Genomic DNA, 26,067 nt, shown 5'->3' on the forward strand with positions numbered 1-26,067 from the left:
TTTTTTCTACATTTACTTATGGTTTTCAATGCTTTTACTTATGGTTTTCAATCTCTTAAAGTGGTTGTTAAGCCACTATGTTATGTTTACACTATCCCCTCTGTTAGATAACAACATGTGTCCTAGTGTCTATGCTTTTTTAAAAAAAAAAAAATCAGATTTCTGCCTAATTTCACAGCACCTCCCGGCGCTCACGTGACTCCTCGGCTCTCCACCCCAGCTCCCTGACACCCTAACCCTCCCCAGCTCCCTGAAACCCCAACCCTCCTAACACCCACCCCCCTGATGCCCTGACACCCATCCCCCTTATGCCCTCCTGACAACCAGCCCTCCTGACACCCACCCCCCTGATGCCCTCCTGACACATAGCCCCCCTGATGCACTCCTGACACTCAGTCCCCCTGACACCCAATCTCCCTGATGCCCTCCTGGCACCCCCCCGATACCTCCTGACACTCACCCCCCTTATGCCCTCCTGACACCCAGTCCCCCTGATGCCCTCCTGACAACTACCCCCCTGATGCCCTCCTGAAAACCAGCCCTCCTGACAACCACCCCTCTGATGCCCTCCTGACACCCAGCCCCCCTGATGCCCTCCTGACACCCAGTCCCTCTCATGCCGTCCTGACACCCACCCCTCTGATGCCCTCCTGACAGCCAGCTCTCCTGACACGCACCCACCGTTGCCCTCCTGACACCCACCCCCCTGATGCCCTCCTGACACCCAGTCCCCCTGATGCCCTCCTGACACCTACCCCCCTGATGCACTCCTGAAAACCATCCCTCCTGACACCCACCCCCCTGATGCCCTCCTGACACCCACCCCCATGATGCCCTCCTGACACCCACCCCCCTGATGCCCTTCTGACACCCAGCCCTCCTGACATCCACCCACCTGATGCTCTCCTGACACTCACCCACCTGATACCTTCCTGACACCCAGCCCTCCTGACACCCACCCCCCGATGCCCTCCTGACACCCACCCCCCTGATGCCCTCATGACACCCACCCCCCCAATGCCCTCCTCTGTTTTCATGATGAACTCCGGCATCAGATTTGTGGGGATGACCAACTCCCCAGGCATGAAAAAAAGTCTGAATGAAAGTGAATGCCGAGTTTTTCACCGAAGCCCCTTGGGGGGCTTGCTAGGAAATGTCTTTAAAAAAAAGGGGGGAGGAGGGGCGCTGCAGCCCAGTGATCTTTGATCTCTTCAATGTTGACCAGGTAGATCTCTATCTCTCAAAGGTTGCCTACCCCTGGTATATGTGGACAGCTTTACCCCGGATGCCTGCATACTTAGATGTGCCTCTTTTAATCATCAACCATGTGAGTGCAAAATGTTGTACCTTCATTAAATGTAACCATATTGCTACACTTAGAGGTGTCTCTCTTCTCTTTTATACTCTGTAGCTCCTGCTGGATTTTTCTTCTAATCCCCTTGTGGAGGCTTCCATTTGTGGATGGACATTTTATGGATACACAACCTATCACATTGCTATAATCTTTTTATATGGACTATAAACTGAAGGACTTATAAATAAATGGTTGTGGAACGAATTATCTGAGTTCCCATTATTTATTATGGGGAAATTCGCTTTGATACATGAGTGTTTTGGATTACAAGCATGTTTTCGGAATGAATTATGCTCGCCAGGGCTTTCTTAATGAGGGGGCACCCCTGGGCACTACCCAGGGGCCCAAGCTGCATGGGGGGCCCCTGCACTTTCCCTGTGCCCTTGCAGCTTTGTAAACATGTACAGCTTTCAAGCTGATCGGGTCAGCAGGAGCATCAGCGGTGCGGAGGAGGCTGCCTCTTTAGCCACACCCACTCCATCAGTGCCAATCCACACGCGCATAGCGTACTGTAGGTCACCATCTCCCTGGTAGAGGCCCTAGTGCATTACTTTGCCCAGGGGCCATGATGTTATTACAATGGCCCTGATGCTCGCAATCCAAGGTTTCACTGTACTTCTTTTCATTGCAAAAGGGGAGCAGCCAGTCTACCTTGCAATTCCAGACGCCCTTAAAAATTGCATCAGTGCCAACCCACTGCATTACATTCTGCCAAATGATAACACAACTTATAGAGAGCAGTGCCAGCTTGGAATGTGTCTTTGGACACAAGCTTTTCTTTTTCATGATTCAGAGTAATGACCATAACTAGGAATGAGAAAAAAAAATGTTACATATGCCCCAAGACAGAGGCACAGGCCAAAAAAAAAAGTTGTAGATATTTCAAAATTGTACTGCAAATAAGTTAGCCCTTATCAGATCAGAACTTAAAGAAATAAAGCTCTTTTTCTTACCTACATCCACCAATCAGATTTTAGATTACTATAATTAAAAGAACAACAAAAACATTCTAAACAGATGCTATGTATTACTGTACTTAAACCTATTTTACTGTATTGGACTGAAATACAGTAGATAAACAGCAGATTATAATAAATTAATTTCCTTGCAAAAAAAGTAGAAAAAAAACAGAGGTATAAATCTGAGTAACCAGTGACAGGTGGAGATAGAATCTGATTGGCTGCAATAAGCAGAATATATATATATATATTTTTTTTTTACTCACTACATTTTTAGCTTCCATGAGGCTATCCCACGCCCGGGAAACATCTAGAGAAAAAAAAAACTCAATTTAGAACTCATAGCTTGCCAGCAGGGATTTGGGGCCATCTGAAAGCAAACCGCAGGTCATGAAATGTTTATTCCACAGTAAACATGACAGAAACTTCCCAGACATGCTTTTTTATGTAGATGTTAAATCACCTTCTGAGGCAATTACACAGTGTAGGACTTTGCTCCTTATACTAATTCCCTCTCCTCTCCTGAAATACTCTGTGCTGCTTGAAGACTCTACTCTTGCCACTAATGCTCCTCTCCTGAAATCCACTGTGGTGCTACTGAGGACTCTGCTCTTTCCACAACCCAACTCTTCTCTCCTGAAATACTCTATGTTGCTGGAAGACTCTGCCCCTGGCACTAGATAATGCTCTTCTCTTGAATTACACTGTGCTACTGGAGGACTCTTCTCCTTCTACAACCCAACTCTTCTCTACTGAGAAACTGGAGGACCTGTCCTTCTGTGTCTTTGGAGTGCAACTTTGATGCAACTCTGATGCAATTTTGATGCAACTTTTGATGGGTGCAACTTGGATGTAACTTTAACCAATGATAATGGACAACTGTTGCACAACTGTGGCATGTAACATTTAGGTGCAACTTTTATCCAACTTTTGAGGGTTTGCATTGCAATCTATGACACCCAAGTGGCATGAAAGTTGGACCAAAGCAGTGCAGGAACCCTTTTAAAGTCGCTGCGACTTTAAATCACACATATTTGACTGGTTGTCATTGAAAAACATGGGGTACGACTTTTCCTGCGAGTTTAGTGTCCATAGACGTGACCAAAGAAATGTGAATAGAGCCTAAAGCTGGCCGTAGACGGTTTGAATCTTGCTTGGTTCAGCAGGGACCAGCCGAGATTCGAGCCAAGTATGGGCAAGCTGATTGTACCCAAGTTGATCAATCGATCAGCGTGGGTACAACCAGCCGGTTTGATTTTTATGTGATTTTTATGTGATTATTGCCAGGGGTTATCACCCCTGGCAATAATCACTGTGTGTTCTCCCAGCTGGGACAGCTCCCTGACTGTGTTGATGGGGGAATTGAGTGATTTTCTTTCTTGCAAGCCGCAGTGAAAGAAAATCGCACTGTCTATGGCCAGCTTTAGGCTAGGTTCACACCTATGCGAATTGGATGCGGCTTTCTCCGCATCCCTTTCGCATAGCAGGAGATTGTGACCGGCTCCCTATGGAGCCGGTTCACACATCTCCACAGTGGCTCTGGTGTGAATTGCACAGGAGCCCTGTGAGTCTTTTGGCTAGTTTCAGGTCCAAATTTAGCCCAAAATCTGGGCTGAAATTGGACCTGAAACAGTGAATGGAGACGCACTGGACCCCTGCTGTGAGAAGCATGCAGCTTAGATGTGAGCTCAGTCTCCTCTCTGTGCTGCCAAGGACTCTGTTTTATCCAAAATCCAACACTCCACTCCTAATTAATACTCTTTGCTGCTGGAGGACTCTGCTCTTTCCACATACGATTTCTTCTCTCCTGAAATACTCTAGGCTGCTGGAAGACACTACTCTGCTAACTATAGAATGCTCCTCTCCTGAAATACACTACACTGTTGAAGGACTCTGTTTCTTCTGCTGTGCTCTCCTGAAATACTCTGTGCTGCTGGAGGACTCTGCTCCTTTTGCTATATAAAGGCTGGTACACAGAGGCCGAATATCGGTCAGTTCAAAAGAAACCGGCTGACATTTGGCCCATGTGTACAGCAACCTGTCCGGCTTCTGTTGAACGGGCATGCTGGAGAAACAGCAGCCGATTGGCATCCGATCAGCACTTGCATACAGTGGCTGCGAGCGCTGACCGATGTGTTCTGTTGGGGGTACCGTCCCACTGTCACAACACAATAGCATAGCGGGTAGATTGCTGTACTAACATTGCATAGTTAGTGCAGCAAGCACCTCCATTTTTTTTTTTCATTAAAGTGGAGTTTCACTCGTTTTTCTGTTTATTGAAAGTCAGCAGCTACAAAAAGTGTATACGCTGACTTTTAATAAACACACACTCACCTGTCCCATGGTCCAAGGGCCGCCTGAAGCCTTGGTTCTCTCCCCCGCCTCTGCCGGGCGCCAGCATCACTAGTGTGGTCACCCGGCTGTGAAAGCTTGCGGCTTCACAGCCGGGTGCTCACTGCGCATGCGCAAGTTGACTGCGCATCCTGATTGGCCCAGCAATCTTTTGTGACCTGTGACGTGTCCTAGAAGATTGCAGTGAGGAAGGGGGAGAGGAGGAGTCACCTAGGCGGCACGTGCGGAAGTGGGAGCTAAGTACCCCCCCCCCAAAAATGACATGCCAAAAGTCAGGGGGTTAGGCGTTCTTAAAGCGGAAGTTCCACTTTTGGGTGGAACTCCACTTTAAGCCCACTGGGTTAAACAAAAAAAGACTTACCAGGCATAACTCTCCTCTTCTAAGGACTGCTGAAGGACTTGTTTCTCCAGTATCTACCTGTTCTGAAATTCTTTGCATTGATGGTGTACTCTGCTCTTCTGCTATCCAGCTCTCTTCTCCTGAAACTATCTGGGCTGTTGTGGAATTCCCACCCTACTGTTATCTAAAAAAACATTATAAAGACAATAGATTCTCACCCTTACCTTGCATGTGGCTGTACTGCAGGAAGGAAGACGTGTCCCAGGCTGGCTTTTCAGACATGATTCTGGTACAGAGGAAAAAATAGGGAGGTTTGTGGTTTTGAAGTCTAATCTCTGTCCGTTTGGAGGTGTGTTTGTAGAGTGAACTGTCACCACAGCGACGCGCTCACACATCGCTCAGCTCAACAAGTTTCTGATTAATCTCAACATATTTACAAAGTTCCCAGATGACAACAAAGCTTGTTTGAAACTCTCTGTAACATCGATCACCAAACATTCCATCACTTACTGTGATTAGCCATACGTTACTTACACATCACATCCATCTCACTAAAGCTGGCCATACACTATAAAATCTGATTGTACAATCCGCTTTAGATTTACCAACACTATGTAATAGGAGAACACACCAGGGCAATCTGTTTGTATCCAATCGGGCAGGCCCTTGCACTACCTGGTAGATCGAAATGAGATTGTGCAATCAGATTATATAGTGTATGGTCACCTTAGAGATGAAAAACTCACCATTCCCAAAAGGTTGATCAGAAAGTATATGGCTGCCCTGAGAATTCCTTCAAACAATAAAAAATGTCTGCCCATCACAAACAAAGAATCAGGTTATATACTGCTTGCCTCTGTCTATATATGCTAATCATCAGTCTTTCATGCCTACTTTTGTTCTGTAGATATGGAGATAACATACAGAATAAAGTCAGATCAGCAATTTACCAAATCATTTTTGCAGTTTTCTGGCCAATATCTGTTTTACACCATTGCTATACCCAGTGTTTAGTAAACAACCCTGTTAAAAGAACTCTGAATCTTTGATGAATGAACAGTTTATAACAAAGTGATTAAAGCAGAACTCCACCCAAAAGGGGAAGTTCCCCTTAAGCACCCAAAATATGCCACATTTGGCATGTCATTTTTTTTGGGGGGGGGGGCAGGTACCTAATTTTTCCAACTCCCTAGGAGGCTCGAGCGGAAGTTCTCCTCTCCCCTTCCTTCCTTGCAATCTTCTGGGACACGTCACAGGTCCCAGATGATTGCCTGACTCCCATATGCGCAGTGCACACCAGGCTGTGAAGTCGCAAGCTGTTACGGCCAGATGCCCAAACTGGCAATGCCGGCGCCACAGGGCTTGGGCAGCTGCATCGCTGGACTGTGGGACAGGTGAGTGTGTGTATTAGAAGCCAGCAGCTATACTTGTAGCTGCTGACTTTTAATAAACACAAAAATTAGTGGAAATGTATTAGATTGAGCACAAAAAAATAAACATTCTCCAGTAAACTATTTGGTAATATTCTTACCCCATCACTTGCAGTTTACATCTTTCAATGCTGCTGGGCCCTGCTCTCTCAGTGCTGCTTCTCTAAATGTTAAAGTGGTTGTAAACCCTCATCTATACCCAGTGAAGTGACCAGCCTCAGGTGATACACAGAGATGAAACAAATCCTCCTACATAAATTGTAGCGGTTTATCTGCAGTCTTCTTTTTTTTTTTGCTGTTCGAAGTGCAGAATTTATACAGCTTGTCTGAGCTTCCAGAAAGCAGTGGGTGGGGATCTGAATTTATACTCTTCACAGTTTAGTGAGGATAGCTGAGAGCTGATTGGAGGAAAGGCACAACCCCCTCCCCCCTGCACAGAGCACACAGAACCAGAGCTGAGGCTGTCAATCACAGGCTGTGTGCTGGAGCTCCTTCCCCATCACCTTTTTTTCTCTTGGTGTTAGGAAGTTATGTCAAAAGTGACTCATAAAAAGTAGGAAAGGAACAAGGCAGCAGACAGAAATTACACTTAGTGCTCTGGATTGAGGCAAGTACACACTATAGAGGGATATGCTTTGTTCACATTTCATGTCAGAAGTTTACAACCACTTTTCCAGTGTACAGTAGTCTCGAGTTTATTTGTCTTGAATTTTGACCCCATTCACATCTGAGCAGCAATTTTTTTGCATGTTTGTCCCACAACAGCATAGGGTAGCCCATTCCTTTGAATGGGCAGCCCTAAGTGAACCAAACGTGTCAAAGTAGCTACCAGCACCCCTTGCACGTTTTGTCACGCAACTGCGACCTGCATTTAGGGTGTCATTAAGAATTAATGACACCACAATGCGCATTTTTCACGTGTTTCTGGGTGCGCACACGGAATCACACATTTTTGCACGTGTTCACGGCCAACGCCATTTGGAAGAGCCAGTGCCATGACACCAATAATCTTTTTAGCAGTCCATGAAGGTGGTATATTGACAAACCACTGTCCACCAATCACCAATGTAAGGCTAGGTCCACACTTGCTCTTTTTCTGAAAAGTGATTTGCAGCGATCACTTTTTAGAGTGTGGCTAAGCAGCCATTGTCAGGTGTTCAGAATGCAATCCTGTCACCTCCTGTATGCCCCTTTTTTTTTATTCCAAAAGGCAATTTACATGGCACTAATGTACAGCAACAGCAAGCCAACTGTTTGACTTGCAGTTTCAGTGCAACCCCTTTCACTTGAATGGACACGCTTGACAGGCAACCAAATCTATGTGCCATGTCTGCAGCTGTATAATAGGCTTTGGGTCTGTTAAAATCTGTCACTCAACCACCTGTTTTTACTACTCCCCAGCCACCTGTGTGAAAGGGACCAATGGGAATTTTTCCCATTGACCTCCGATAATTTGGTTTAAGCAGGGATTCCTTGAGACCTGAATATTATTATTATAGGGTTCCTCTGGGGGTAAAATGTGTGAGAAAGGCTGCTCTATCTACTTAAGTGGGAATGCAATGTGAATTCATCTCTATAACAATACATTTTTTTCTGAAAGAACCAAAATGTAGATTTCTCTTGCCAGTACTGGACTTGCTTCTGAATCAGATGCAGCCTACCCACACATCTCCATTCTGTTGTGTTAATGCACACTTTACAGCAGGGGTAGGCAACCTGTCCAGCTGTTGTGGAATTACATTTTCCATGAGACATTGGAAGGCTGGCAGTTAAAATTACTCCCGAGGCATGGAGGGCCCCAGGTTGCCTACCCCTGCTTTACAGCAACACATGTTACATGGTCATTCATTGTGAATGGCACCCCGATGCACTAAAGTAATGCATCTCCCACGCACGTGTGTTGCACCTGTGTTGTGGTGTGTTTTGTTTGAAAACATGTTGCATATCTATGTTCTGCTAGTGGGTTGGCATCCCATGCATGCCTTAACACAAAACAAACTAACACTTAACACAACATGGGGCGTGTATTAGTGCAGCACACTAGAACAGTCAAGTGAGACTGGGCCCTTGAAGTACCTTATTCAGTTTATTTGGATATTGTTAGGCCTCTTTCACATGAAGGGTCTGATGGGGTCCCCCTGTAAGAATCTCCGTTCACTGCTATGGACCGGTGGGTGTAAACAACTATGCACAGTACATATCCAGACATCTCAAGTCTCCTGGAAGGTGCGGGAGACTCCCGCATTTCTGCGGTGGCTCCCGTGCCTCCCCATCTCCTGGGAATGATCAGTGCGGCGGCTGTCCCTCCTGCTGCGCACCGATCATCCCCAGCATCTCTGTGTACTCCTCCCCCCTTCCCCTCCGTGTCCTTCTCCGCCCCCCTCATCCCCCGCAACCAGCACCCCTCCTCTCCTCTCCCGCCGGCTGCAGGGGGGACTAGTAATTGGACACAGTGAGCGAGATCGCTCTTGTGTCCTGTGATTACTGAGCAGAATAAACTGTGTTTACTCTGCTCAGTTTATGAATGGACAGCAGTCTCTGTCTCCTGTTCTTTCATCTTTAGTGCTGAGAAAGGGACTGGGGAATGTGTCCTCAGTCCCTTTGTCTGTCTCAAAGGGGAGATGTCAGGGGTCTAAGACCCCTGACATCTCACCAAAGCCCCCCCAAAAATAAAAAATAAAATATTGTAAAAAAAATCCTAAAAAATGAAAAAGTGTAAAAAAATAAAAAAAAGCATTGTGAAAACAAATTAAAAACAAATGAAAATGTAAAAAAATCAATTATTAAAAGTAAAAAAACTACTGACACCGTCCACTGCCACCCACCCCCCACCCTCTTCCCCAGAAGAACTGCGAAAAAATATTGAGAAAGTGATTTAAATAATATTTTGCCGCAGGGGGGTGGCGTTTGAGGGCGCGAAGCGCCACCTCCCTGAAATGAGTTTTTGCAGGTTGGGATGTCTGCATATCTAAATCATTTTTCTGCCTGTTTGCCTGAACTAGCTGGCAAAATAGAATTAATATATAGATTTGCAGTGATGTATCAGTCTGGGGGTACAGAAATGTGTATGCAATGTCTAAGAATATATAAACTATGTATAAGTACTGTATATTAGCACAGATATAATGGTCTATTTATACACAGTTATATGAAGTATAGGATACATAATAAATTGTATTATAATATGCAGAGGGATAATAGCCTTTTTATACTACCACCACCGCTACCACTATCTAAAGTTTATAAATAAGAAGAGGTATATTTGTCTGTCTATACACAGAGATATATGAAGTATATAACTTATAAGAAAAGGTATATTAGTCCGTCAATACACAAACTTATATAACATATAGAATATATAGGAAGTGAGATTAAAAATTCCATACACAGAGTGATATGAAGTATATAATCTATAAGAAAAGGTATATTAGTCTGCCCATACACAGAGTTATATGAAATATATCTTCTAGAACAGGAGTGCCCTATGTTGTGGCTCGCCACCTCCTGCTTTGGGATGGCAAGCCATAATTGCTGGTTCCCAATATAGCACCGGCTCCTGTCACAGGCAGAAGGATACCAAATGAATTCCGAGACCTGGAACAGCAGCCGACAGCCATACCCACCTCGCGGACAGCAACAGCCACCAGCCATACCCACCTGAGGGACAGCAGCAACCAGCCATACCTGCTTGAGGGACAGCAGCAGCCACCAGCCATGCCTACCTGAAGGACAACAGCAGCCAGCCATACCCGCATGGGGGGACAGCAACAGCCACCAGCCATACCCACCTGAGGGACAGCAGCAACCAGCCATACCTGCTTGAGGGACAGCAGCAGCCGCCAGCCATGCCTACCTAAAGGACAACAGCAGCCAGCCATACCCGCATGGGGGGACAGCAACAGCCACCAGCCATACCCACCTGAGGGACAGCAGCAACCAGCCATACCTGCTTGAGGGACAGCAGCAGCTGCCAGCCATGCCTACCTAAAGGACAACCGCAGCCAGCCATACCCGCATGGAGGGACAGCAACAGCCACCAGCCATACCCACCTGAGGGACAGCAGCAGCCAGCCATACCTGCTTGAGGGACAGCAGCAGACAGCCATACCTGCTTGGGGGATAGCAGCAGCTGCCAGCCATACCTACCTAAAGGACAACAGCAGCCAGCCATACCCGCTGGGGGGACAGCAACAGCCACCAGCCATACCCACCTGGAGGACAGCAGCAGCCAGCCTTACCTGCCTGAGGGACAGCAGCAGCCAGCCAGCCATACCCGCTTGGGGGATAGCAGCCGCTGCCAGCCATACCTACCTGAGGGACAGCAGCAGCCAGCCATATCCGCCTGGAGGATAGCACTAGCCACCAGACATACCCACCTGGGGGATAGCAGTAGCCACCAGCCATACCCGCCTGGGTAACAGCAACAGCCACCAGCCATACCCACCTGGGTGACAGCAGCAGCCAGCCATACCAGCTTGGGGGATAGCAGCAGCAGCCAGTCATACCCACCTGAGGGACAGCTGCAGCCAGCCATACCCGCCTGGGGGACAGCAACAGCCACCAGCCAAACCCTTCTGGGGGTCAGCAGCTGCCAATCATACCTGCCAGAGGGACAGCAACAGCTACCAGTCATACTTGCCTGAGGGACAACAGCAGCCAGCCATACCCACCTGAGGGACAACAGCAGCCAACCATACCCGTCTGAGGGACAACAGCAGCTGCCAGCCATACCTGCCTGAGGGACAGCAGCAGCCAGGCATACCCACCTGGGGGACAGGGGACAGCAGCATCCACCAGCGTTAGCCGCATGGGGGACAGCAGCAGCTAGCCATACCTGCTGGAACCCTGAGGAAGACGTGAAGATTGAGGTCTGTGTATAATTAAAATCAAACAGCAATGAGCATATCTGTTCTCTACCCTGGTACACTAGCTACACTGGGCTGCTTTCAAACTGATCTGCAGGTGCAGTGCAGTCATAGAATTCTGTTATTACCTGCAGGTTTGGTGTGCTTTCACAATGTGCACCACACCTGCAAAATATAATAGAATTCTAAGTGCAGCTAACCCTCAGGAAATCCACAGATGCACTGCGCTGCACTCGCAGTGTGAGAAAACCGCAGCACATCAGTGTGAAAGCAGCCCTAGGACCCTTTCTCGCGATCAGTCCGATAGGATCCGCCTGTCGGTCTTTCAGGCGGACCCAATCAATACCCTCCAGTCACCTCTACGGAGCGGCAGATGTAAACGGATTTGTGTCCATTTACATACATCTGATTGGAGGGTCCTCAGAGTAGAGCAGGCTGTGTCTGTTCTGCATATGCAATGAGCACACGGACCTGTCATCTGCCTGCTCCGCTCTTCGTGGCCCACGACCGGATACCAAGTCGCTTAAGTGGCCTCTCGCTCTTCAAAAGGTTGGGCACCCCTGATCTGGAAGATGAGTTATAATAGTCTGCCCATACACAGAGTTATATGAAGTATAGAATCTATAAGAAGAGGTATATTAGTCCATCTATACACAGAGTTATATGGAGTATATAATCTAAAAGAAGGGGTATATTAGTCTTTCCATGCACAGAATTATATGAAGAATAGAATATATAAGATGAGGCATATTAGTGTTTCCATACACATATTTATATGGAGTATATAATCTAGAAGAAGAGGTATAATTGAAGAAAAGACAAGAAGAAAAGTGGTCAGGGAGGCTGCCAAGATGCCTACAGCAACATTAAAGGAGCTGCAGGAATATCTGGCAAGTACTGGCTGTGTGGTACATGTGACAACAATCTCCCGTATTCTTCATATGTCTGGGCTATGGGGTAGAGTGGCAAGGCGGAAGCCTTTTCTTATGAAGAAAAATATCCAAACCCGGCTAAATTTTGCAAAAACAAATCTGAAGTCTCCCAAAAACATGTGGGAAAATGTGTTATGGTCTGATGAAACCAAGGTTGAACTTTTTGGCCATAATTCCTTAAGATATGTTTGGCGCAAAAACAACACTGCACATAACCAAAAGAACACCATACCCACCATGAAGCATGGTGGTGGCAGCATCATGCTTTGGGGCTGTTTTTCTTCAGCTGGGGCCTTAGTTAGGGTCGGTTCACACATGGGCAACACGACTTTAGCGCGACTTTGTACCGCGACTTCAACGCGGCTTCAGCGCGACTTTAGCGCGACTTTAGCGCGACTTCAGCGCGACTTCAGCAAATTACGAGGCGACTTGAAGTCGCCTCCATGACAGGCGACTTTGCCTGTGGCCAATCACCTCTCTGGGAGGGAGGGGGGGAGGGAGGGGTTTTCTCTGCAAAGTCGCTTGACTTTACAGAGAGATCCGACTTGCAGGCGACTTACATTGAGTTGAATGGGTACAAGTCGCCTACAAGTCGGATAGAAGTAGTACAGGAACCTTTTCTGAAGTCGGAGCGACTTCAGTAGTGTCAATTAAGATGCTCCCATTGCCTACCATGTTAATCTAAATACAAAGCGACTTGGGGCGACTTGGGGCGACTTGAGGGCGTACAAGTCGGATCCCAAGTCGCCCCAGTGTGAACCGACCCTTAAGGTAGAGGGAATTATGAACAGTTCCAAATAACAGTCAATATTGGCACAAAACCTTCAGGCTTCTGCTAGAAAGCTGAACATGAAGAGGAACTTCACCTTTCAGCATGACAACAACCCAAAGCATACATCCAAGTCAACAAAGGAATGGCTTCACCAGAAGAAGATTAAAGTGTTGGAATGGCCCAGACCTGAATCCCATTGAAAAACTGTGAGGTGATCTGAAGAGGTCTGTGCACAGGTGATGCCCTCGCAATCTGAAAGATTTGGAATGTTTTTGCAAAGAAGAGTGGGCAAATATTGCCAAGTCAAGATGTGCCATGCTGATAGACTCATACCCATAAAGACTGAGTGCTGTAATAAAATCAAAAGGTGCTTCAACAAAGTATTAGTTTAAGGATGTGCACACTTATGCAACCAAATTATTTTATTTTTTTACTTTTACTTCCCTCCACCTAAAAGTTTTCAGTTTGTTTTTCAACTGAGTTGTACAGTTTATAGGTCACATTAAAGGTGGAAAACGCTCTGAAATTATTTATCTTTTGTATCATTTTTTATATCACAGAAACTGGACATTTTAACAGGGGGGTGTAGACTTTTTATATCCACTGTATGTTAGTCTGCCCATACACAGAGTTATATGGAGAATAGAATATATAAGAAGAGATATATGTCTGCCCATACACATAGTTATATGGAGAATAGAATATATAAGAAGAGGTATATGTCTGCCCATACAGAGTTATATGGAAAATAGAATATATAAGAAGAGGTATGTCTGCCAATAAACAGAGTTATATGGAGAATAGAATATATAAGAACAGGTATATGTCTGCCCATACAGAGTTATAGGGAGAATAGAATATATAAGAAGAGGTATATGTCTGCCCACACAGAGTTATAAGGAGAATAGAATATATAAGAAGAGGTATGTCTGCCCATAAACAAAGTTATATGGAGAATATAGTATTAAAGAAGAGGTATATGTCTGCCCATACACAGAGTTATATGGAGAATATAGTATATAAGAAGAGGTATATGTCTGCCCATACAGAGTTATAAGGAGAATTGAATATATAAGAAGAGGTATATGTCTGCCCATACAGAGTTATATGGAGAATAGAATATATAAGAAGGGGTATATGTCTGCCCATACAGAGTTATATGGAGAATAGAATATATAAGAAGAGGTATATGTCTGCCCATACACAGAGTTATATGAAGAATAGAATATATAAGAAGAGGTATATGTCTGCCCATACAGAGTTATAAGGAGAATTGAATATATAAGAAGAGGTATATGTCTGCCCATACAGAGTTATATGGAGAATAGAATATATAAGAAGGGGTATATGTCTGCCCATACAGAGTTATATGGAGAATAGAATATATAAGAAGGGGTATATGTCTGCCCATACACAGAGTTATATGAAGAATAGAATATATAAGAAGAGGTATATGTCCGCCCATACAGAGTTATAAGGAGAATTGAATATATAAGAAGAGGTATATGTCTGCCCATACAGAGTTATATGGAAAATAGAATATATAAGAAGAGGTATGTCTGCCAATAAACAGAGTTATATGGAGAATAGAATATATAAGAAGGGGTATATGTCTGCCCATACACAGAGTTATATGAAGAATAGAATATATAAGAAGAGGTATATGTCCGCCCATACAGAGTTATAAGGAGAATTGAATATATAAGAAGAGGTATATGTCTGCCCATACAGAGTTATATGGAGAATAGAATATATAAGAAGAGGTATATGTCTGCCCATACAGAGTTATATGGAAAATAGAATATATAAGAAGAGGTATGTCTGCCAATAAACAGAGTTATATGGAGAATAGAATATATAAGAACAGGTATATGTCTGCCCATACAGAGTTATAAGGAGAATAGAATATATAAGAAGAGGTATATGTCTGCCCATACAGAGTTATAAGGAGAATAGAATATATAAGAAGAGGTATGTCTGCCCATAAACAAAGTTATATGGAGAATATAGTATTAAAGAAGAGGTATATGTCTGCCCATACACAGAGTTATATGGAGAATATAGTATATAAGAAGAGGTATATGTCTGCCCATACAGAGTTATAAGGAGAATTGAATATATAAGAAGAGGTATATGTCTGCCCATACAGAGTTATATGGAGAATAGAATATATAAGAAGGGGTATATGTCTGCCCATACAGAGTTATATGGAGAATAGAATATATAAGAAGAGGTATATGTCTGCCCATACACAGAGTTATATGGAGAATAGAATATATAAGAAGAGGTATATGTCTGCCCATACAGAGTTATAAGGAGAATTGAATATATAAGAAGAGGTATATGTCTGCCCATACAGAGTTATATGGAGAATAGAATATATAAGAAGGGGTATATGTCTGCCCATACAGAGTTATATGGAGAATAGAATATATAAGAAGGGGTATATGTCTGCCCATACAGAGTTATATGGAGAACAGAATATATAAGAAGGGGTATATGTCTGCCCATACACAGAGTTATATGAATAATAGAATATATAAGAAGAGGTATATGTCTGCCCATACACAGAGTTATATGAATAATAGAATATATAAGAAGAGGTATATGTCTGCCCATACAGAGTTATAAGGAGAATTGAATATATAAGAAGAGGTATATGTCTGCCCATACAGAGTTATATGGAGAATAGAATATATAAGAAGGGGTATATGTCTGCCCATACACAGAGTTATATGAATAATAGAATATATAAGAAGAGGTATATGTCTGCCCATACAGAGTTATAAGGAGAATTGAATATATAAGAAGAGGTATATGTCTGCCCATACAGAGTTATATGGAGAATAGGATATATAAGAAGGGGTATATGTCTGCCCATACAGAGTTATATGGAGAATAGAATATATAAGAAGGGGTATATGTCTGCCCATATAGTATGGAATATATAGAGCACGTACCTGAGAGCGGAGCTACGTCTCACCTGAACACAGAGGTGATGAGGGGGCGGGGCTGTACAGGGTGGAGCAGCTGCCGGTTGGGGCGGGGCTGAGTGTGAGCGGGAGGAGCGGCGGGAAGTGTCCGGCTGAGGTAACGCCATATAGAGGACGGTGCGCCCTCCTTACACCGAAGTACACGTGTAGTGGGTGTGTAATGACTTACCTTTGTACAATGTATATATGTGCCCCATACTATAGGCTATTAAACACCCTGTATCCGCACTTGTTATTATTTCGTGCCTGGCTCCAATGTAGAGAGCGGAGTACACACATTGTGGCACACTCGGTAACACCGCACCTTATTCTTCCGCCTGACAAAAACGTCACATTTCCTGCTGTTGTATCGATAATTCTCCCAGTAATAACGGAATTATCGGGTGACTTTGTGAGACGTGAATGTTGTTGTTTCTTGTTCCATCCAGCAGGTGGCGCAGTGACACCGAGGCAGTGATTAGACCTGGGTGGGGGTTGGCAGGTGAGCTTCTCATATATATATATATATATATATATATATCTGTAGAATTGGCCTCTCCAGTCTTTGTATTCGTCTATTTCCCAGTAAATCCCACACCCTCAGTTTTCTATACAGGAACATAGATTTGTGTCCAGTTTCCTACAGATGCAGTCAAAGGCGTCTTTGAACGCATAATAAAAATGGGAGTACTTCAATGTGCCTAGTATATACATGAACACATCGCAAAAACGTAAAAAAAAATAACATAATGCCTTTAAAAAAAAAAAAACACAAAAGTAACAAAAACACACTGCAAAAGCTCCTCATTCACACTACAAATGCATATATACACATGTAGAACTGTACTCTGAGCGGGGGGATTGTAGAGTAGACAAGCCCTGACTGTAAACCAATCGGGACCGCCGGCCTAGCTACTGAGCTGTCCACACATTTATGTTGTGACTATGGATGCAGTTTAGTGTTTTTTAAATTTATTTCCTGCTTTTGTATGGTTTTTATCCCCCCAAAAGCTGTAAAACAAAATCACTGCCTGACAATGGTAAGGTTTTTTTTTTTTTTTTTTTTAATGCATTAGGGCTCTTTTACACTTGCCGTCCCTCTGAAAAGTGATATGCGGCGGATTGCTTTTTAGAGGGCAGGAGGCTGGGAGGCAATATGTCACCCCCTCTCTGCATGTTTTAACTCTGCCCACCAAGTCTGAGGGGGACTGGGGTAAACATTTGTAAAACATCGGGGCACGTGTAGAAAAGGTCATTCAAATTTTAGTACCCACAAATATATATATTACAAAAAAAAAATTGATATATAATTTTTTTTTATTTTTGTAACAGACGAAAGGTTCTGTAAATAAATGGATACCATGTCAAGCTGTAGAATTGCATGCACCCACGAAATGGCATTAATTGTGGTATTGCTCTCATGTTGTCATTCTCAGAGATATCCAATAAATGTGGTGCTATTGTCATTTTTATACACATGCTCGCCTGATGTATGCGTTTAAGTGGGCTTTAACAAAAATTGTGTCATTTGCTTTTAATGATCTTCAATTATTCTTATTTATTGCTATGAAAAGAGGGCTGCTAACCCACCTATGTGATAGCATAGTTCAGGTGATAAATTCTTTCTAAGGCCCCATTCACACTAGCGCGTTTTTTGATGCATTTTGCATTTTGCAGAAATGCACGGGAATTTTTTAACATGGGTTCCTATGGAACATGTTCACATCAATGCTTTTTTGTATCTCTGCGTTTTTGGAAAGGGTCGGGGACTTTTTTTCATGCAAAAAGCAGCGTTTTGCATGTAATGGTTTTCAATGGACAAGCATCAAAAACGCAAGTGCACCGTTTTTGCAGCGTTTTTGATGCGTTTTTGGTGCGTTTTTGGTGCGTTTTTGCCGGGTTTTTTTTTTTTTGTAATTTTTTTTTTTTTTTTTGTAATTTTTTTTTAAGACTGTAAAAAAAAATGAAAAAAAAAAAAAAAGCGCAAAACGCAAATCGCGGCAAAAACGCCGCAAAAACGCTACAAAAACGCTGCTCAAAAACGTGCCAAGCATGAAAAAAAAACCTCCAAAAACGCTCAAAAGCAACATGCATAGGTGTGAATCGAGCCTAAGGAGATATCAGTGGTCTGTTGGAGCCCTATTGTGACACTTGCACGTTGTTGTCAGTTTGTAAGTCAGTCTAGCACAGACTGTGTGGTGCTTCTTCATTGGCCAGAAATTGACAGTTCTGAATCTGGAATTATTGTCTGCCAATGTATTTTTTTTATTTCTTTTTGGACCTGTGATCTAAACTCCCTGGGTGGGTGGATGCCATCTTGATGTAATGAGACTTTCCCTTTGTGTATATGGAAAGGAGAAAAATTGCGCTAATTATAGTCCTTAAGCAGATTGCAGGGCATGACAGTTCCAATATTTGTATGTGGCTGAAAAACTTCAAAGAAGCACACCCCAGTAGTATAATCACAAATAAGTGTACCACAACCTCATAGAAAACACGCTTACCAGATAGCAAGCGAATTCGGGCAGATGACTTTAACCCAGCCCTTTGCTTTCCACGATTTATCAGGATTCTGCATACAGGTTGATACTTAAAATAGATACCATGAGATCCATAGCTCCGTAGGAGATGATTTACCAATCAGGCCAAAAAAGAAAAAATGTAGACCATAGCGTGATACTGCATTGTATACGGAACACCCCAGTGATTTTTGACACAAACAAGTGCACCACCACCTTACAGAGAGCACGCTTACCAGATAGCACACAGAAATAGACATACAGCTTTAACCCAGCCCAGGTCCTTGTTCAACGGGATCCCAAAGAGGATATGAAAAATAGGGTTCTCAGGCAGGTACCATATGCTCCATGGCTCCGTGAACAGTACAACAATCAGCCCAAAAAGAGATATAAGTGGACCATAGCGTGATATTGTCTCCATCCAAATTTATTTAGATCGATAAAAAGCCATTTATAACGTCTTTAAAAACACATAGGAAAACGAAGCCGGCCGGCTACAATTCAAAATCCCGTCCTTCTCAACTAGATGGCGTGGTGACGTCAACACGTTACCTACTCATGTGGAAATGTAAAGGGAAACACTGCGCTAACCCCAAAAAAGGTGAAAAAAGAGCAGCTACATCAGTCCTAACCACCTTCTCAAAGCACATGCTTCATGGCCCTGTCCAAGGCTCACAGGACAACAATATTTTTTTCTCCACATATCATCTTGATGTGAGTGTATATTCTGTTCTGGTGAACCCACCATCAAAGATCCAACCCTGACGGTCCTTGGATTGGCGGTCGATTTGGAGGTTATTCCCGGTTCCCCCTGGATTCCATCCTAGAGGTCTGAACCACCTGGATATCCATACACCTGCCCTGTGTGGCATATTGCCTTGATGACTCTATGTCGCTGACATTTGAGTCCACCTGTTCTGGTAAGAGCATCTACATGTCATTTAGTAGTTGATGATTTCCCTTTGATGTGGTCTCCACGGACGGAGTTGGGTTCCCATTTCTACCGCTCTTGGATTCATACTATTCGGTGTTTGGTTATTTTGCTCACACAGTTGGACATTCACTCTTTTCATTATTTATGTTATAGGTTTATTCCTATGTTTATCACTGTTTTTGTTGATAGACAATTACTTTTTATGGACTTTTGAATTTTTTGCACTTTTATTTGTGTATAACAGTTAGCGCTACATTATTCACCACCACCACGTTACCTCCTCATACCTGTTTCGTCACATATGACAGTCTCAATGCCATCTCATTGAAAAGGACGGGAGTTTGAATTGTAGCCATCTGGCTTCGTTTTCCTATGTGTTTTTAAAGACGTTATAAATGTAAGTGTGACTTTTTATTGATCTAAATAAATTTTTGGATGGAGACAATATCATGCCACTTTTATCTCTTTTTGGGCTGATTGTTGTACTGTTCATGGAGCCATGGAGCATATGGTACCTGCCTGAGAATCCTATTTTTCATATCCACTTTGGGATCCCCTGTTGAGCAAGGACCTGGGCTGGGTTAAAGCCGTATGTCTATTTCTGTGTGCTATCTGGTAAGCGTTCTCTCTGTAAGGTGGCGGTGCACTTGTTTGTGTGAAAAATCACTGGGGTGTTCCGTAAGCAATGCAGTATCATAGTATGGTCTACATTATTTTTTCTTTTTTGGGCTGATTGGTAAATCATCTCCTACGAAGCTATGGATCTCATGGTATCTATTTTAAGTATCAACCTGTATGCAGAATCCTGATAAATCGTGGAAAGCAAAGGCCTGTGCTGGGTTAAAGCCATCTGAACAAATTCGCTTGCTATCTGGTAAGCGTGTTTTCTATGAGGTGGTGGTACACTTATTTGTGATTATACTACTGGGGTGTGCTTCTTTGAAGTTTTTCAGCCACATACAATTATTGGAACTGTCATGCCCTGCAATCTGCTTAAGGGCTATAATTAGCGCAATTTTTCTCCTTTCCATTACATTTGTGCCATATCTCACATTTAATTGATGCTTTTAGAATGGTCCATCCAATTTTATTTTTGTCTTTTGTGTTTATTCTTAGTGCAGTTTTTTCCCCCTTTTTACCCTTTGTGTATATATTTCCACATTTTTCTTGACCGTAAAGGTACTTAAAGTGGAACTCCACCCAAAATGGGAAGTTCTGCCTTAAGGCTTCCCCCCTCCTCTTTGACATTTCCCTTTTTTTGGGAGGGGGGCAGGTACCCACCACTTGGATCGCTTATGGTCCAGTGATGGCGAACCTTGGCACCCCAGATGTTTTGGATCTACATTTCCCATGATGCTCACCTACACTGCAGAGTGCATGAGCATCATGGGAAATGTAGTTCCAAAACATCTGAGGTGCCAACGTTCGCCATCACTTGCCTAGGCAATCTGAACAGAAGTCATTGTCCCCCCCCCCCGCAGTCTTCTGGGACAAGTCCCAGGTCCCAGAAGACCACAGGACCATTTACAATGCGCAGTGGGCCCCAGAAGTGAAGCTGCGAGCTGTCACAGCCGGGTGTCCACAGTTAAAATGCCAAGAACCGAACACTGTCCCTGGCGCTCCCTTGGGTAAGCACAGCCCTGGATCCTTTTTTTTTTTTTTTTTTTTTTTTTTTTTTTTTTCTTTTTTTTTTTTCCACTTCAGCGAAAATTTTCCGAGAGACATTATTTCAACTTTATGTGTCAAACTTTATCTCTTCTCCTTTTTCACATCATTGTGGATTGTTTCCGTCACATCTTTATTATTTTTCCCTTCTAGGATATTCTTAAATATTTTTAAAAACCGGCGACAAACCGCCTTCTATAATTATAAACCCTATTATTATCTTATTCTCTCTCAGTTCCTCTTATTTCCCCCCACCCCCCCTCCCCCTCCCCTGTGTCTGGTCCGTTCCTTTATGTTATTTATTTATCCACTTGGCTCTGCACCTGTTCTTTCTTTTATCCTATCTAAATAAATATCCGAGACTTTGTAGTTTTTCCAACTTTCCCATCTACTATTATCCCCTTTCTCTCCTCCTTCCATTTTGTAGTGATAATCTATTTCCTTTAGCCAGTTTCTAATGTCTGGTTTTCCACTTTTTAGCCAATTCTTGGGAATTAAGGCCTTGGCCGCATTCAGGAGGTTAGGTATTATTGATTTTCTATATTGTTTCTTAGGTTTATTGTAGATATGGAAGAGGCATGTCCAAATATTTTGTTCTATTTCTTCTCCAGTTATTTCCTTTATGTTGTTTAACACTTCCTTCCAGTACTCCATTATTATTGGGCATTCCCAGAAGACCACAGGACCATTTACAATGCGCAGTGGGCCCCAGAAGTGAAGCTGCGAGCTGTCACAGCCGGGTGTCCACAGTTAAAATGCCAAGAACCGAACACTGTCCCTGGCGCTCCCTTGGGTAAGCACAGCCCTGGATCCTTGTACAGGTAAGTGTCTGTTTATTAAAAGTCAGCAGCCACAGTTTGGTAGGTGCTGACTTTTAGTTTTCAGAGGACCGACTGGAGCTCCTCTTTAAAGAAATCTGAAGAGAATATTCTGAACAAGCAAAAAAGCACTTTAAAACAAAACCTAATTCACCTCTGTAGCTATACACATCATAGAGAAATTAACCTTCAAGTTTCACAACAGGCACAGATTTATCCTATTACTTTTTATTGCATCAGAACCTTGGCAGTCTGTCATCCATCATGTAAACACACAGCAAGTGTATATAGGCCTTATTCACATGGCCAAATCAGCTGTGGTGCGGCAAGTACCTTGCAGAAAACTGTTGCCAGGCAACCATGGCTGGAAAGCCTGTGCAGACCAGTGACAGGCTGATAGTGGTCACAGCAGTCCACTGGTTTTCAGAAGTAGTCGCAGAGGGAGCGGTTACCATTGGTTAGGGATAGATGATCATACCTGGAAAAGGGGACATGCCCAAAATCCAACTTGAATCAAAGTCAGTATGCACCCTGATGTTTGTGCATATAGAGCAGTGAGTCTTTCTAACAAACAAAAAAAAAAAGTTGCTCTTCATTTCAATCTTAGAAAGTCAGAGGGGCACACCATGGAAGCTGATTGTTCGCTGGAAATTGGTGTAATTTAGCCATGAGGCATTAAAAGATTTGGGCTTGTACCCGATTGTAACAGGTTAATTGGAACAAGGCTTGGCCTCTGCAGATCGGCAACACTGCTTGTCTGCGGCTAGAGGTTTAATAAGCTCATTAGCACTGTCTCAGATGGCCGCATCTGCTTGGCGAGTCATCTCTGTGTACGGTGATTGATTATAATACAATCAGCAGCTATTACAACTTCATGCAGCGACCTTCTATTACATTTCCTGTAATTATATCCCATCATTGAACTGTGCCAGGGATACTGTCTGTATTCTCTACATTTCCTGTTTTCTTTGGAAGGTATACAGAGGCCATAAACAGAAAAATGTTTTCATCCGCAACTCAGCCCATGAGTAAGGCAACTCGGGTAATTACTTTAGCCAACAAGTTGGAGAAAGCCTGTGTACCTTTATGTATGTTCAATTCAGGTTTTTAGTCAGTAACTCACAAAGTCTTTTCTAAACCTTAACTCCAAGAAAACTGCCAAAGGATTTCCAATTCATTTTTGCCAGCCCTATGATCCAGGCACCCCTGCTGGACAGTATAACTTGCTCCATGACTACTTGTATCAACACTGCACTTAAAGCAGAAGTTTACTCATAAAAACCTGATAAAAAATAATGTTCTTTAGCAAGGGACATACATTCCACATTGATAAATATGATACCAAAATTAGTGTGTGCTGTAAATTGCCTCCAGCATTGCTCCTGTTTCTTCTTGCTGGAGGCTGCCATTTTTTTGCCCAGAGCCCCTGAGCAGCAGTAAATCCATAAAGCAGAACTAAACCAATCAATTTAATGGTTTGAAAAAACGTTACATTCTGGGAATGCTGGGATTGCTTACTGTCACATTTGCTTGCGCCCTCAACTAAACTGTCAGGCCATCAAATGGCTGGTGTCAAAACTAATCATATGTGCAGCACCATGGCAGTTGCAGTTCAAAACAGAAGCAGCTTTTTGGCTGTAAAGGATAGGAGGGTTTAATTCCACTTTAAAGAGGAAATAAACCCTGATAGGTTTTACTTCCTCTTTTTTTTTTCCTGCAAAGTGAAAGCATAATGGGCTAGAATGCATCAGGAGGGGCCTGATGTGGGTGCCGGTCGTAGCTGCTGCTGATCCTGTGAGGCCCACGAGGCTCCCCTTTGTTTGCGGCGGTGAGGACAGGACCGCCCCCCCCGGCTTTCGAGGCTGACGAGTCCTAGCCTCCCCTGCCCGTACTTGCGCTGGAGGGGGCTGGGAACAGGTGGTGAGTGGAGTGATGTAGAGTGCTGTGTGAGCCGGGTCTGAAGGGCGGAGAAGCCTCCGGACTCCCGCCAGGAAGGCGGAAGTAGAGAGGAGAGCGGCGTGTGTGGTGATCCACAGCAAAGGTCCCAGGCTGCAGAAGGAGGCAGTGAAGGAGGAAGGAGAGTGTGTATGGCTCGATGGGAACGGTGAAGGAACAGATGGATAGCGAGTCCCCCCCCGGTAACCTGGGGAGAAGGCTGTCTCAGGAAGTTTAACCCTGACCCTCTGATACCCCTCAGGATAGGGAAGAACGGAGAGATCTGGAAGCCGCACACTGGTCTGATGATAAGTGCCTTTATTGATAAAAAAAGCTGGATCATGGAGATATACAAAACACTAGGGCAGAAGTGTACAGGGATCAGCTGATGCTTTTCGCACTCACAACGAGTGCTTACTCATAGCCATTGGCTATGAGTAAGCACTCGTGAGTGCGAAACGCGTCAGTGATCCCTGGACACAATCAGTGGGAACAAACAGCTCTATGGCTATAAATGAAGAGCTGGAAGAAGATACTGAAGTAGAGCCAAGACTAAAAAACCAACTAAGAGTGAAATGGTGGAGATGTTAGGAACAATCCCTAAAGGGGGAAATGGCAACTTTACACAGAGATCTGAATCGGATACTAAAAAGGGTGAAAGAAATGGAGGAAAAGCTGGATTTACAAGCGGCAGAAATAAAAGAGCTTAAAAAACAGATGAAAGGGTTACAGAGAGAGCAGAAGTACACAATGTATAAAGTAGAAGACCAGGAAAACCGCAATAGGAGAAAAAATCAAAGAATTCAGGGTTTACCTGACTTACAGGGAGAAGACCTACAAAAAAATGGACATTTGGTCCTTTGTTGGGAATGTCAGAGACAGAAAAAATAATGTTTGAAAAAATACACAGGATCAGAAAACCTGCAGAAATGGCAGGAGAAATACCAAGAGACGTGATTGTGAGATCCCATAACTATAAAGACAAAGACCAGATATGGGAATGCCTAAAATCCAACCATCCTGTCGAATATGAAGAGATTTCACTGCAGATATTCCCAGACCTGGCATTGGAGACTCTGACAAGGTGAAGAATATTAAAACCCTTGCTGGAACAAATGAAGATGCATAAGATCCAGTACTCCTGGGGCTTCCCAGCCTGTTTAATAGTGCGTAAGGAGGGCCGGTCAGCAACCCTTAGGTTTCTAGACGATACGATTAAATTCTGCAACAGATTGGATATGCCATTATTAGAGATCCCTGGTTGGTGGGAAGCGCAGGAGAAAACATGAAATACTGAGGAGCATCAACAATGGTACCCGACCTCAAAAAAGAAGGCATCAACAAAGAGGAAAACTTAGAAGGAAAGGAAGAGGAGGGGGTTACAGACTGGATCGGACTGGGGGGGGGAGAAATTAAGCAACCTCTGAGGGGGGAGAATCATAAGGCAGGAGGGAACGGGAGGGCCTTGGATCCTTTGGCCACGGGGTGACCAAAATCCCCCAAACGGGAGGGAAAGGGGGGTGGGACAGTGGGGGAACCTCTCTGAATCAAACTAAGGCTGATAGTGGATGTGACGACATCTTTTTGCTCATTGAGCTCCCAGCAAGACTACCATCCATGGTAAATGGGCATAACCAACCCGATCAAGTGGTCTGGTTGTATCAAGAAAATGCGAGCTGGAGTGGGGAGCGCAAGGAGCAAAGATGACAATACTAAACTTCGTACTGTAAAAGATTCAACATACTAAGAGAAATCAAGCAACTTATGGCAGAGGTCGTCTTCTTGCAGGAGACACATTTCTCCCCTGAAACAAATCTAAAATTAACCTCAAAAGACTTCCCAAAGTGGTTCTATGGTGATTCTACAACTAAACGGGCAAAGGGGGTAGCCATAGGATTTGCCAGAGGTGTAAAGTTTACCCTGGAGGAGAGATTGGCGGACCCGGATCGGATCTATCTGTTCCTGAGGGGAAAACTATGTGAGGTGGATTGCACCTTAGCAAATACTGTATCTATTGCCCCAATAAATATCCAATAAAATTCCTAAAGGAGGTTACAGAGAAGTTAATGGAGTTTAACCGCTTCAGCCCCGAAAGATTTGGTTGCTGAATGACCAGGCCATTTTTTGTGATATGGCACTGCGTCGCTTTAACTGCGCAGTCGTGCGACGCTGCACCCAAACAAAATTGACCATTTTTTCCCACAAATAGAGCTTTCTTTT

The 26,067-nt window shown here is 43.9% G+C and overlaps 2 protein-coding genes across 5 annotated transcripts in view; one reads left to right on the forward strand and one right to left on the reverse strand.

The window, feature by feature from the left end:
* The window catches only part of CCDC187 (coiled-coil domain containing 187), a 141,853-nt gene extending 125,550 nt beyond the window's left edge, over nucleotides 1–16,303 (reverse strand). For 3 of the 4 annotated variants that reach the window (XM_073599646.1, XM_073599645.1, XM_073599647.1), the window contains exons 1-3: nucleotides 15,965–16,110; nucleotides 5,230–5,291; nucleotides 2,580–2,623 (exon numbers count right to left, since the gene is read on the reverse strand). In XM_073599646.1, the coding sequence (XP_073455747.1) occupies nucleotides 2,580–2,623; nucleotides 5,230–5,291; nucleotides 15,965–16,104 (246 nt within the window). In that variant the 5' untranslated portion in view covers nucleotides 16,105–16,110. Of the gene's footprint in view, nucleotides 1–2,579; nucleotides 2,624–5,229; nucleotides 5,292–15,964; nucleotides 16,111–16,166 lie in introns of those variants that run through there. The other variant, XM_073599648.1, reaches the window with a different exon arrangement.
* GPSM1 (G protein signaling modulator 1) overlaps nucleotides 16,033–26,067 on the forward strand; it is an 811,168-nt gene continuing 801,133 nt past the window's right edge. The window contains exon 1 of the mRNA XM_073599650.1: nucleotides 16,033–16,150. The gene's annotated coding sequence lies outside the window, so the exon portion shown is untranslated. The remainder of the gene's footprint in view (nucleotides 16,151–26,067) is intronic.

Source organism: Aquarana catesbeiana, linkage group LG09 (assembly GCF_042186555.1).
Source record: "Aquarana catesbeiana isolate 2022-GZ linkage group LG09, ASM4218655v1, whole genome shotgun sequence".
NCBI lineage: Eukaryota > Metazoa > Chordata > Amphibia > Anura > Ranidae > Aquarana > Aquarana catesbeiana.